The sequence below is a fragment of the Schistocerca piceifrons genome, chromosome 1, assembly GCF_021461385.2.
Source record: "Schistocerca piceifrons isolate TAMUIC-IGC-003096 chromosome 1, iqSchPice1.1, whole genome shotgun sequence".
NCBI lineage: Eukaryota > Metazoa > Arthropoda > Insecta > Orthoptera > Acrididae > Schistocerca > Schistocerca piceifrons.
In genome coordinates, this window is record NC_060138.1 from 360655704 (window position 1) to 360668394 (window position 12691).

At 37.6% G+C, this 12691-nt stretch overlaps 1 protein-coding gene across 4 annotated transcripts in view; it reads right to left on the minus strand.

Moving 5' to 3' along the window:
* The window catches only part of LOC124785800 (calponin homology domain-containing protein DDB_G0272472-like), a 165607-nt gene that overhangs the window by 43336 nt on the left and 109580 nt on the right, over positions 1-12691 (minus strand). For all 4 annotated transcript variants that reach the window (XM_047254212.1, XM_047254211.1, XM_047254213.1 and 1 more), the window contains one exon: positions 12368-12454. In XM_047254212.1, coding sequence (XP_047110168.1) covers positions 12368-12454 — 87 coding nt within the window. The remainder of the gene's footprint in view (positions 1-12367; positions 12455-12691) is intronic.

Below are 12691 nucleotides of genomic sequence, written 5' to 3' on the forward strand. Positions count from 1 at the left end.
TCTGCCACAGAGTGGTTTGAAAAGGAAACAACTTCACTGGCCCCTTTTATTCCAGTATCTTCACTTAAGTGGAGAACACTTAAGTTGAATTTGAAAGGTGATGAATATTGAAAGTGTAAAAATACAACTGCCTTTGGTAATAGACATCATCAGTTTTTATGTATGGTAAGCATACTTTTTTGGTAGGCCACTCAGATTGCTTCTGTTTCATTAGACTTTTGGCTTTTTAGACAAGAATTTCTCTTTCTGGATCAAGTGTTTCAGCTTTGACTGTGCGTACTTTCTGGTCAATGGTGATTTTTTTTCTCTCTTCCAAGGCTTGTTTCTTCTTGTCATCATTTAAATTTTTAGATAACACGGCATTCAGAACTTTCATCTCAGGAGTATACAATATCACAGGTAGATCATGTATCATTCCTTGGATACCCAAAAGCTATACTGAATTTGGTGCTAAATACTGTTCTATGCATTTCATATGGAATATCAAAATTTGGGTATTTCTCCTGGATCAATTCATGCAATTTTCCCACCAAGAATTCCTCTGGGAGATACTTTTTGGTCTTTTCTTTGCTGTAATGACTTGATCTATTCTTAAATGAATGGAAGTGTACCTAAACTGCCATTCCTACTTCTTTCTTAACTTTCCAAGGGCTACTTCTAGTGCTTATCCATTCCAGCATGAAAAGACTCACTCAGTTCCAAAAATTTCGGAACTGTCATTAATCGCTGGCGAAGAGTTCTCGGGCTTCCAGCCGGGTGGCGGTGTCTTCAAACAGCGACGTTTCGACGAGTGACATACTCATCATCTTCTGGCGAAGTGCCGAGACTTTGTGGATGCCGGTCCCTTTATACCTGCGGTGTGCCCCCCACCACCTGGCCGTGGGAGGCTGGGTCCAGAGGAGCCGGCGGGCGAGGTGGAGGGGGAAGCGGGTGCGCCGTTCGTGTCTCCGTCAGAGCATTCTGATATGTCACTCGTCGAAACGTCGCTGTTTGAAGACACCGCCACCCGGCTGGAAGCCCGAGAACTCTTCGCCAGCTGTATACGCCGGGAAAGCATACACTCACATCTGTCATTAATCGTCGCCTTATTACTCTGTGTACTGTCATTAAGGCCCTCCTTTGTATAGGAACTGAAATTACACTTTCAAAGCTGTGCTTCATTTTCATTCCTCCTTCATCACCTTTTGTGTAGTGGAAAAATTGTAATGAAACCTTTCAGATACAATGGTTGTACATTTTAGTCTACCATATCACTAGATTCTCATATAATATTTGATCTTTTTTCAGAACTTACAACCTCAAAACACTTTAACTTATAGTTGCAGTTTTCGCTAAGTTCATGCAACTGAACCCTTAATTTCTTCATGACTGCTCATTTGCCCTCATAATTGCCTTTTCCTAACACTGGTACAATCAGAAGGTCTTTGTCTCTCATCATCAGGTGCAGTACTTATCATTCATTATAAAGAATAAACTATTAAAGTGAATAACTCAGAAGACCTGCATTACTAAACAGAATGTGTCGAGCTAAAGCAATGGTTTTCACTAGTACCACCAATGCACAAAAAAGGAAAATTGTCCGTTTTGAGCTTCAACACTGATTGTCAATCCACAAGGAATCTAAAACACAATACTTAACACAGGACAAAGCACATTTATTCCTTATAGCGAGACATGTTGTTGTTGTTGTTTTCAGTCCTGAGACTGGTTTGATGAAGCTCTCCATGCTACTCTTATCCTGTGCAAGCTTCTTCATCTCCCAGTACCTTATGCACCCTACATCCTTCTGAATCTGCTTAGTGTATTCATCTCTTGGTCTCCCTCTACGATTTTTACCCTCCATGCTGCCCTCCAGTAATAAATTTGTGATCCCTTGATGCTTCAGAACATGCCCTACTAACCGATCCCTTCTTCTAGTCAAGTTTTGCCACAAACTCCTCTTCTCCCCCATTCTATTCAATACCTCCTCATTAGTTATGTGATCTACCCATTTAATCTTCAGTATTCTTCTGTAGCACCATATTTCGAAAGCTTCTATTCTCTTCTGGTCTAAACTATTTATCATCCACGTTTCACTTCCATACAAATACTTTCAGAAATGACTTCCTGACAAATCTATACTCGATGTTGAATTTCTCTTCTTCGGAAACGCTTTTCTTGCCATTGCCAGTCTACATTTTATATCCTCTCTACTTCGACCATCATCAGTTATTTTACTCCCTAAATATCAAAACTCCTTTACTACTTTAAGTGACTCATTTCATAATCTAATTCCCTCAGCATCACCCGACTTAATTCGACTACATTCCATTATCCTCGTTTTGCTTTTGTTGATGTTCATCTTATATCCTCCTTTCAAGACACTATCCATTCCATTCAACTGCTCTTCCAAGTCCTTTGCTGTCTCTGACAGAATTAGAATGTCATCGGCGAACCTAAAACTTTTTATTTCTTCTCCATGGATTTTAATACCTACTCCGAACTTTTCTTTTGTTTCCTTTACTGCTTGCTCAATATACAGATTGAATAACATTGGGGAGAGACTACAACCCTGTCTCACTCCTTTCCCAACCACTGCTTCCCTTTCGTGCCCCTCGACTCATAACTGCCATCTGGTTTCTGTACAAATTGTAAATAGCCTTTCGCTCCCTGTATTTTATACCTGCCACCTTCAGAATTTGAAAGAGAGTATTCCAGTTAACATTGTCAAAAGCTTTCTCTAAGTCTACAAATGCTAAAAATGTAGGTTTGCCTTTCCTTAATCTTTCTTCTAAGATAAGTCTTAAGGTCAGTATTGCCTCACGTGTTCCACATTAGCACATCCTTTCCCTGCATGTGTAATCTTAAACAGGTCATAAAATGTAGACTATTAATATTATCATGCTGATCGATTAACAATATTAAACACCACCTGTCATGACACACAGAGCTCATAAAAAAAAAAGGATGGAGCACTTTCTTTAACTGTGCTCTTCAAATATGATGTCACAGATTCCCTGTATAACTTCAAAACCTTGGGGGGGTCACAATATCTTATGTCTGGACATGTTACTAAACTAGGAGCTAAAAATTTTTAAAACAATGCTTTTTTCAGTGGAATCATTTGGATGGGATGCAACAAATCGGCACACATGATGTCACAGTTGCACTTAAAATTACTCTTAACAACAAATTCAAAGTAATTTCTGAGGTGACCTGCCTACCTTATGAGGTGTGTGAGAAAAGTAATGAAGCTAACCCTCTGTGAGTGATCTGGTAACGCCGTGTTGTTCTACTTGGGTGGACTGGTGTGTTCATCCCTTCCAGATCCTCAACCCGAATTTCACCTTCGTACAGCCATTATGTTATTTTTGAGAACGCTCTCAGTGAAGGTGTGTTTTTGTGTGTTACTAGTATGGAGCAACGGAATTTAGAGCAATGTTGTGCAATCTAGTTTTTTGTTTAACTTGTGGAATCTGAAAGTGCGATATTTAAAAAATTGAAACAGCGTACTGGGAACAATCCTAATCAAGGGCATAAGTTTCTTGCTGGCACAAATCATTTTTAGAAGTCTAAGAACATGCTGAAGATGACTGACCAAAGATTTGCACATGCAAAAGTTTTGAGTCAAAATGGTGCTGAAAAACCTCAGAATTGAACAGAAGGACACTTGAAAAAATGTGTGCAATGATCATCTTGAGACAATAGCCAATGACCACGAATGATTCAGATGTGTTATCACAGGAGATGAATCCTGGATTTTTGAGTATGATTCTGAGCAACGTCAGAAGTGGCACACTGATACATCTCCTCAACTGAAAGAAGCTTGAACGAGCAAATCAGAGATCAAAACAATGCTTATTTGCTTTTTCGACATTAAAGAATTTGTTCCTCCAGGACGAATTGTCAGTCAAGCGTTTTACAAAGACGTCCTTGAAAAGCTCAGGAAAAAGAGTGGATTGAGTGAGACCAGAGACTACATACAAATGGTTGCTGCATCACGACAATGCTCCATGTGACACGCCAACTTCCACCACAGAATTTTTTACCTCAAAACACATTTTTGTTGTTCCACAGTCCCCCACCCCCTCCATTCACCTGATATGAGTCTTTGTGACTTCTTTCTTTTCCAAAAATTGCAAAATGTCTTAAAAGGACGTCATTTTGGGTCTCTGGAGAACATTCAAAAGAACGCGACTAATATGTCAAAAGCTTTCACAGTTTGAAGACTTTCAGCGCTGCTACCAAGACTGAGAATGACGACTCTGCTGGTGTATAGCTGTTTAAGGGAACTTCTTTGATGGGGACTATACTGTTCAGAGAAAAAAAACACAGCACAATGTCAAATCTGATAACGCGTACTATTCTAAATTTACCCAGTTAATTATATTTCCCCTTCTTGATTGAATTCTGCATAATAAACCATACAATCAGATTTCACACATCAAAAAATATTTACATTGGTATTTGGAACTGTTGGGAGTACGAATATATGCCCAGCAGCATTACAATATGTGCCAAGTTGCACATGTGGTTATTTATCGGCATTTATGTTACAGCCTGTGTTTGAAAATTTATATGTTCTGCAGTATAAAGCATTAATAAGTTATGTTTGTAAAACAAACTATTCCAAGCCACAGGTCTATGACTCCCAGCCCTGCATTACATAACAACAGCGTTCTTTATCTAAAGCAGGAAAAGACTGGATAGCTGAAACTTCCTAGTCTGGATGCTGACTTGTTACCACTGATCAAGAAACAAAGGGAGAATGAATTACAGCAAGTGGTAGTTCACAAGGTTTTCAGCATAAATATGACACACTATGAGAGTAAGCGGGGAGGGGGGCGGCAGATGATTTAAAAAAAAAATCACATATATGAAACAAAGGGAGATGCCACAAGAGTGAAGATACTTTCTTTCATTCATTTATCAAATCATATAGTTTTCCAGCCTTTTACAAAAGCCACAGATGTGTAGGATAAGCTGAGAGGTCTACGGAGGCTCTCAACTTCAAATTACTGATTTGGAAAATCAGAACATTCCTATCGCAGAATATTTATTGAACATAAAATTACAGTACAATATAAAGCAATGTTTGCATGAAGTCACTTTCTGGCCAATGCAATCCTTCAGGCTAAATGGAATTATCATAGGAATAATGCATGTCATGTTCCTGAAAGTCCTCCTTGTCACAACACACCAATTTAACTTAGAACACTGGAGAAAAATTGAGATCTACTGTAAGCCATTGCCAAAGGCAACAACATGTACAATATTTTTTTAAATCTCCAGCAACAAATACTGCCTTTAAAACTGACTGGTGCATTTCCAAGTTTATCAAAGCACATACACAATTAAAACAATATTATGAGAAGGCTGGATTCCTACTAACAACACAGAGGATGCACTGAATCGCAACAGGCACCATGAAAACAATGTTAAACACAACCTTTCAGACAAAGAAGTGCTCCTTTGATGTGACTTACCATACAAAAGCGCTGGCAGGTCGATAGAAAAAACAAACAAACAAACACATACATACACACAAAATTCAAGCTTTCGCAACAAACTGTTGCCTCATCAGGAAAGAGGGAAGGAGAGGTAAAGACGAAAGGATGTGGGTTTTAAGGGAGAGGGTAAGGTGTCATTCCAATCCCGGGGGCGGAAAGACTTACATATGTGTGGGTGGATATATATATCCGTGCGTGCGTGCGCGTATACCCGTCCTTTTTTCCCCCTAAGGTAAGTCTTTCCGCTCCCGGGATTGGAATGACTCCTTACCCTCTCCCTTAAAACCCACATCCTTTCGTCTTTCCCTCTTTCCTGATGTGCAGTGCTTTTGTTTTGTGTGTTTTTTAACAGGCTTTTCACTGCCTGTCTACAACTGAAGACCTCCTGTATGTGGTACACAGCAATTTATCCTTTTCACAATATTGTTATTCCAAGTCCACACTTATTGTTTGATATATAATTAAATTCATTCAACACAGTGCCCAGTTTAATAGTTACCACAGCCAAGAACAAGTGTATACTTACAAAAGGAATTGATTGCACACTTATTCATGTGTATGAAATTTGTACAAAAGGAAGAAATAAATTAACAAAGGTACTTACATAGCAGAATTTTGACACATTTGCTTTGGGTACATAAAACATAATAGAAAAAAGTGATCTGATTTCAATAGTAAGTGCTGCCATACCGATGACACAGCTAACAACCTTATTTCCATAGCACTCCATCTCAATTCCATGTACAAATCAGGCTGACCAGCTGGAGCAAATACAGCAACATTTTCAAATGGCGCTAATCTGTGCCACACCACTGCGTAGGGAGACTGACAATCTCATACAACAGAAGCGCTATGTAAATGTTTAGCCAAAGACATCACATGTAAAGGAACTAACTACACACCTAGTGGCACATTCTTGGAAGATAACCAGATCAAATTTCCTTCGAAGGTTTCAACATCAAGTTAATGAAATGTTGAACCACATATTTTTAATCTGTCTAGATAAAAACATACCACATGAATTAAAGAAGCTGGATACTTAAGACTGGTAAAAAGAGGCTTTCTTGCATACACTTAACAATAGAATTCAGGAACCAGAAATATTTTGAATTCTTAAGAAACTCGCTGAAAACCAAACTATAATGAAGATTCGTATCTTTTACACAAACAATGGAAAGTAATTTGTAAATTCAAATTAGAATCAAACAACTTTAAGCCATATGCGAGAAAAAATGGTGTAACAAGCCACTGCAACAACTGTTGCTGTGAAAGTATGGTGCTTACTCTTTGAAACTCACTTCTTCACAAAGTTTGGAATAGAAGAGTCTCCACAGTAATGCATTTCCTAAATGGAGCATCTAAGAAAGAACACAAGAAGTTGACCAACAAAGCTTGGAACGAAAAGAGGTCAAGTTTTCAACACCTACGAATAGTAGTTATAGCACATGAAACACAGTGACTGTAATCTGTAATTTACTGCACGGACAGTAAAGTGTACTGGTTATCTGAACTTGCTCATAAGTGATCAGCAAAAGCAAGAAGCTTCACTTATAATGAAGAAATGATTTACAAGAATTTATTTGAAACATAATTATGATCAATCACAAGAATAAATTTAAATTTTTATTTTTTTCGCACATAAAATGAAGATGAACTAACAAATAAGACTGGAGTAAGTTTAAACGTAACTGAAGACTACTGGGCCAATTAAAAATTTGCAGGCCACAAGCCCAAATGAGAACAGTACAGAAGAATTCATCTTTGATGTTTATCTGAGTGTTTTAGAATTCCTCCACTCAAGAATATGGATGAGGATGTTTGATAACTTTCTACATATGTATTCAAATCAAATGCATTGATACTGAAAGGCACACAATAACTGGATAACACTGACAAATGTCTATAAAAGAAGAAAAAACACAGTTGTCTTCCACACAAAATATTATTAATGCTGAACAGATTTTCAAAAATCACAAAACATTTAACAAGGCCACACTGTAAACAATGAAAATCATGTTACCAAAAGACATGCATAAAAAAATCATTTTGATTATGATGAAACCTGCGCACTAATAATAGCATAAAATTCACTAAGATACAGTGGAACTGCACATCCCTTATTACCACATTTTCCTGTATAGTACACCCACGTTTGGAAATACCTGCCCCAATTGCATTAACCACACATAAAAATCACTCATGTTCTCCCTCCCCATGTAGCACATTCATATTAGGCACTGTCTATACTGTTCAGCCCCTGCTACTTTTACTGACAATAGTTCTTAGAGGGGCGGGAGTATGAAGTTTGGGGCTGGGAACTCTGCAAATCAGACATTTCATTTTCTAAATGTATGATTTCTATGCTACAACTAAATGTATTAAAACAGGGTGAATACACGGACAATGAGGGGGGGGGGGGGCAAAAAATCCTGGATATCCTGGTTAAAAACAATTTTTACCCACGTGAAAATACACTTTTTCCATGTTAAATGACTGTAGTACACTTTCCGGCAAAACTGTAAAACTTGTGAACCCTTTGAAAGGTTAAGGTTTTATACACCGGCATAGAATTTTCCGGCACTTGAGAGAGAGAGAGAGAGAGAGAGAGAGAGAGAGAGAGAGAGAGAGAGAGAGAGAGAGATATGCTTTTGAAAGATCTTTGATGTGCAGCAATATATACACTGCATATTTTCGTATGCTGAAAATTCTTCTAAATAGCTGAACCCCAAGGTGTTAAGTTTTAAATGCGAGTCAAATGCTCTGTGATTTAATAAATTCGTTGCACATTCTCATACGTAACATAATCCATCATTTGTAAAAGGAAATTTAATTTGAAAGTAACGCTTTTCAAACCACCGTTTGCAATATTTTCTTACTACCTGTTGGAAATACGTTCGCTTCAGCAGTTGCCACAGACCGCCAGAAAAAAGGCATTTTTTACTGCTCTTGCGTAGCTCCAATGACATGGGAAGCTCGTATATTTGTACGTATAAAGCATTAAGAGATCTTAAATTATGTCATAAAAGAAACAGGACATCAGAGGATATTTAATAAGCATCGGAATTTTGTAAACCCTACTAAGATGCATAATTTGGCTTAAAGTGCACATTCATATGTCCACATTCACAATGAAGTAGGTCCCAACCTGATATTAAGCTTTTCAGAGTAGTTTTTGGGATGTAAATTTTCTTGGAATACCACTACTGAATTATCTCGTATTTGGTTCTTTATTATGGCGTAATACCAGAAGATGTAAACGTGCACTTGAAATTCAGTGAACAGTTGAAGCTAGCCAATAGTGTGGAATGAAACACTTCATTTCAAATAAAAAGTCTGTCTCAGCGGGAAAGATTGATAAAAGACAAATTTCTGTAGCAAACCAACAGCAATTATTTCATTGTTCTGCAAGGCGAATGATAAGTGCTTGACTGGCAAAAACATGGAAATAAGAAAACAAAGTAACTACGTATTTTAGACTTCTGTAATTATGTGAATTCACTGATTGAATTCATTGATAGTTCCAGGCCACAGAAATCCATTTTGAGTTCATTTTACATGAGAGCTGTAAGCAAAGAGGAAAAAGCAAGATCACGAAACGTAAACACGGTTCACGTGGAGACTATCTCCTCCCCTCTACAACTCAGACTGCTCTGCACATATGCAAATCTGTCAGCTTGGACGCACCAAAGGAATTTATCAGGTAGCATATGACTGTTCGCTGCTACTGCCAATACAGCTAACAGCCACACTTCAAGTAGCCAGATGCAGGAACTGCTTCATATGCGACTTAACTGAACATGAGCCCACAGCAACTGCTCAAACAAACCTAATGTAAACAGTCATGATGTCATACTCATCAGAAGCAGTCTGTTATTATGAAGTACAGTATAACTCCGCCTTTACGTTCCTGGAATTAACATTTTCCTGCCGTTTACGACATTTTTTGTCAGTCTCAGCAAAGGTGCCATGATGATTGCAACAATCATGAAACTGCGTATGCACAGTAGACACAGTTTGGAAATGATTGTGATTAGTATTAACTCTTTATTCAAACAAACCTAGTTACTCCCTCCAGCCACCACGCCGAACTTTAACACCTTTACCGGTTCAAGTCCACAGAGTAGAGTGCTCTGGTGTCAACACACTTAACCATGTAATCTTTGTAAATGCTACTGGATGGCCAACATCATGCCAGCATCATATTTTTTCTTCGCAACCATTTTTTTCGTTACTGCATAAATCGCGGGAAAACTATAATTATTTTGATTAAAAATAGAGTGCAACTTAACATTGTGGACATAGGGAATTTTACGAGATGAAAAGATTAATGAGGGAAACATATGTTGTTCCTGAAAAAGGCGTTAAACTCTCACGACAAATAAGCTATCATTTTATCAAAAATAAGTGGTGCTCTAAGCATACTGACTCACAGCATTTTGTTAGAGAGAAAACTGACGAAGTTAAAATACTTAAATGTACCTCAATAGTTCAGTAGCTTGTTCACATGATGAAAATGGCAATAGAGAAAAATTAACACAATCAACTGATCAATGACTGGTTTACAAGTTGTATTGTAATCTTTACTGTATCGTGCATATTGGTCTGTAAGCACTCAGTTTCTGTCACATTTACATTGCTGTCTCTCAGGAAGGTAAACAGGATCAGAATTTATCTTCTAAATGGCACACTCATGTAACATGGGGCTTACATAAAAACTGTTTTTATTATTATTATTGTTAAAAAAGAACAAATTGTTAAAAGAATCCAGCGTAAAAATGTTAAATCCTCAACATGAAGAATATTAATGCGTGACAGTTAAATATAATTACATGTTAATACATAATATCAAAATTTTATAAAATTGATCTTTAGATTAATACAGATATTGCCAAAAAACAATAAGTAGACATTGGAAATATTACAATACTGATAGGTCCTCACTAACGTGACAATAAAGTGAGTAAAATATGGAGAACAACACAGCCATTAACATGTGTATGAATTATTAAACACCACAAAATGACATTTCCATCCCAGGGACACATTTTTGTTACAACAACAACAACAACAACAACAACAACAACAACCACCACCATTGTGGTAGCGAAAAGTATATCACTGATTCACTGCATCAGTTTCACATAAATTCATTACTTTAATAATTTTCTTCTGCCTTGATAATTGTTGTTCTTAATACTGCAACTGTTCACGCAAATTAATTCCTCTCATTTAGACAGAATCATTTGTGAAAACTTATTAATGATATTAGCAGTGGCTTTTACACACACATGCATTTGCACAGCAACTACCAAAGACAAGGTCTGAACCCATTAGATAAGGTAACTACACCTGATAGATCCCAGGGCGACAGAAATTCGGGACAGCTTTGTATCCTGCACAAGGTGGAAATCTCAATTCATCATGCAACACCTAGCTGAAGAAATGGAGTTCCAGAATAATTCTCTGTTTATTTTCATAATAGTGAATGTGGAGGAGAGAGATCTCAGCTATGCATGCAATTAATTGGAATCTGTAGCTTAATGAGGCTTTAAGAGAGAAGAATGGTTGATCATATTGTATACACAGTACAGACCCCAAGTTCACGGCTCAAGACATTGCCACATTAAAAATCTGAGGCATATGAGTTTATAATGTATGTTTACTCAAAATGAAGTCCTTCTGATAAGAAACATTTATCAGAATATGTTTCCAATGTAGTCATGGCTTCAGAGAAGTCTTCCTTTTGAACTGTTTGGAGTTTTATTTGTCAAAGCCTTCCAGACCACCTCACGTGAGTCTTATCTGGAGCTCAAGAAGTAACTTTTCAGTTTAGGAAAGAAGAAAATTTCACAGCTGGGAAGTCTGGTGAACAAGCTGAATTACGCAACACTGAAGTTAGCTTTTCAGCGATGAACAGCTGCACAGGAGACAAGGCACCGTCACACAGAAGCAGGTTGAGAGAGACCACATAATAACTGGCTTAATGAGTCGGTGATCTAAAGCTGCAATTTGATGAACAGTTGTTGATAAAACTCCATACTAATTATGGTTCCAGAAAACACCATCTCTTTACAAATGATGCATTTGCTATTGAAAAACACTAACATAATACGGATCGAACTGTTCGAGGGCAGTTCTTCCAGTGTTTCGGATGGATGTTTTTGAAAGTGAAAGAGGTGTCAGACTTAATCCCTGACAACAATGATGGAGGAGATCACAGAAAGCTATCGTGAAAGGCTTCATAGACATATTAAAGAGATTTCACATCCCATTCGTAAGTAAAACAATGAGCTTGTTACCAGTAATAACATTTTTGTAGTGGTCAAGCACATATAAAAAGACCACTCCTTCGTCCATCTGCTCCAGTGTTAAGAGTGTGAAATAAATCTTGCACTCGGCTCATATCTGTTCAACTCTTAAAACAAAATATACAAATCCACTGTTTTGGGATTTTTATTTCCTTATCACATGAGATTCTGAACTGCTCATGTATTCAGATGGGTGGCCTCATTCAGATGGTGTAATGTTTTGGCAAGTTGACTTGTTGCCACCGACCAGTTCCGTAATGTATGACTTTCTTCTGCTGAGTGCTGTCTTTACACCCCCTACCTCCTGCTCTCTGCCACAGTCTGGCAACACCACCTGCATGCAGCTCCATTAATGTGGTTGGAGTCTTCATCGCCTACCAGCCCTCAGAAAAATGTTTCTGCTGTTCAGAAATGGTTGTTTCATTCAGGGTTCTTACTGACTGTACTGTGAATACAAGTATGCCCATCCATATATAATGTGAAAGTGTTACATCTCATCTGATACCTCAATTGCATTGGCCTTTGCAACATACAAAAAATTTTTAAAACTAGATATTGTAATTGTGGTACCTCTTTCTTGTTGGTGATTTTTACTTTCTTCTTGGAATATTTAATGCTTGAAACATTTTCTGGTAGGAATAGCTTTGTGACAGGCTCCTATAGCATAAAAAATACAACATTAAAAACTCTGAAAGGAATTGTCACACAGAAGAAATTACTCTTTCTGAAGCCAAAGTATCTTATAATATGACTGTTATGAAATGTTTATCATTTGAGTTCACACTATTCTGAACAATTAGTATGTCACATGAGAACACTCTAATTTGAAGCACTGTGGAAGAGTAGTCACTATTCATTTCTGACAAAATTAAACTTCATGCTGTGGCGACCCAA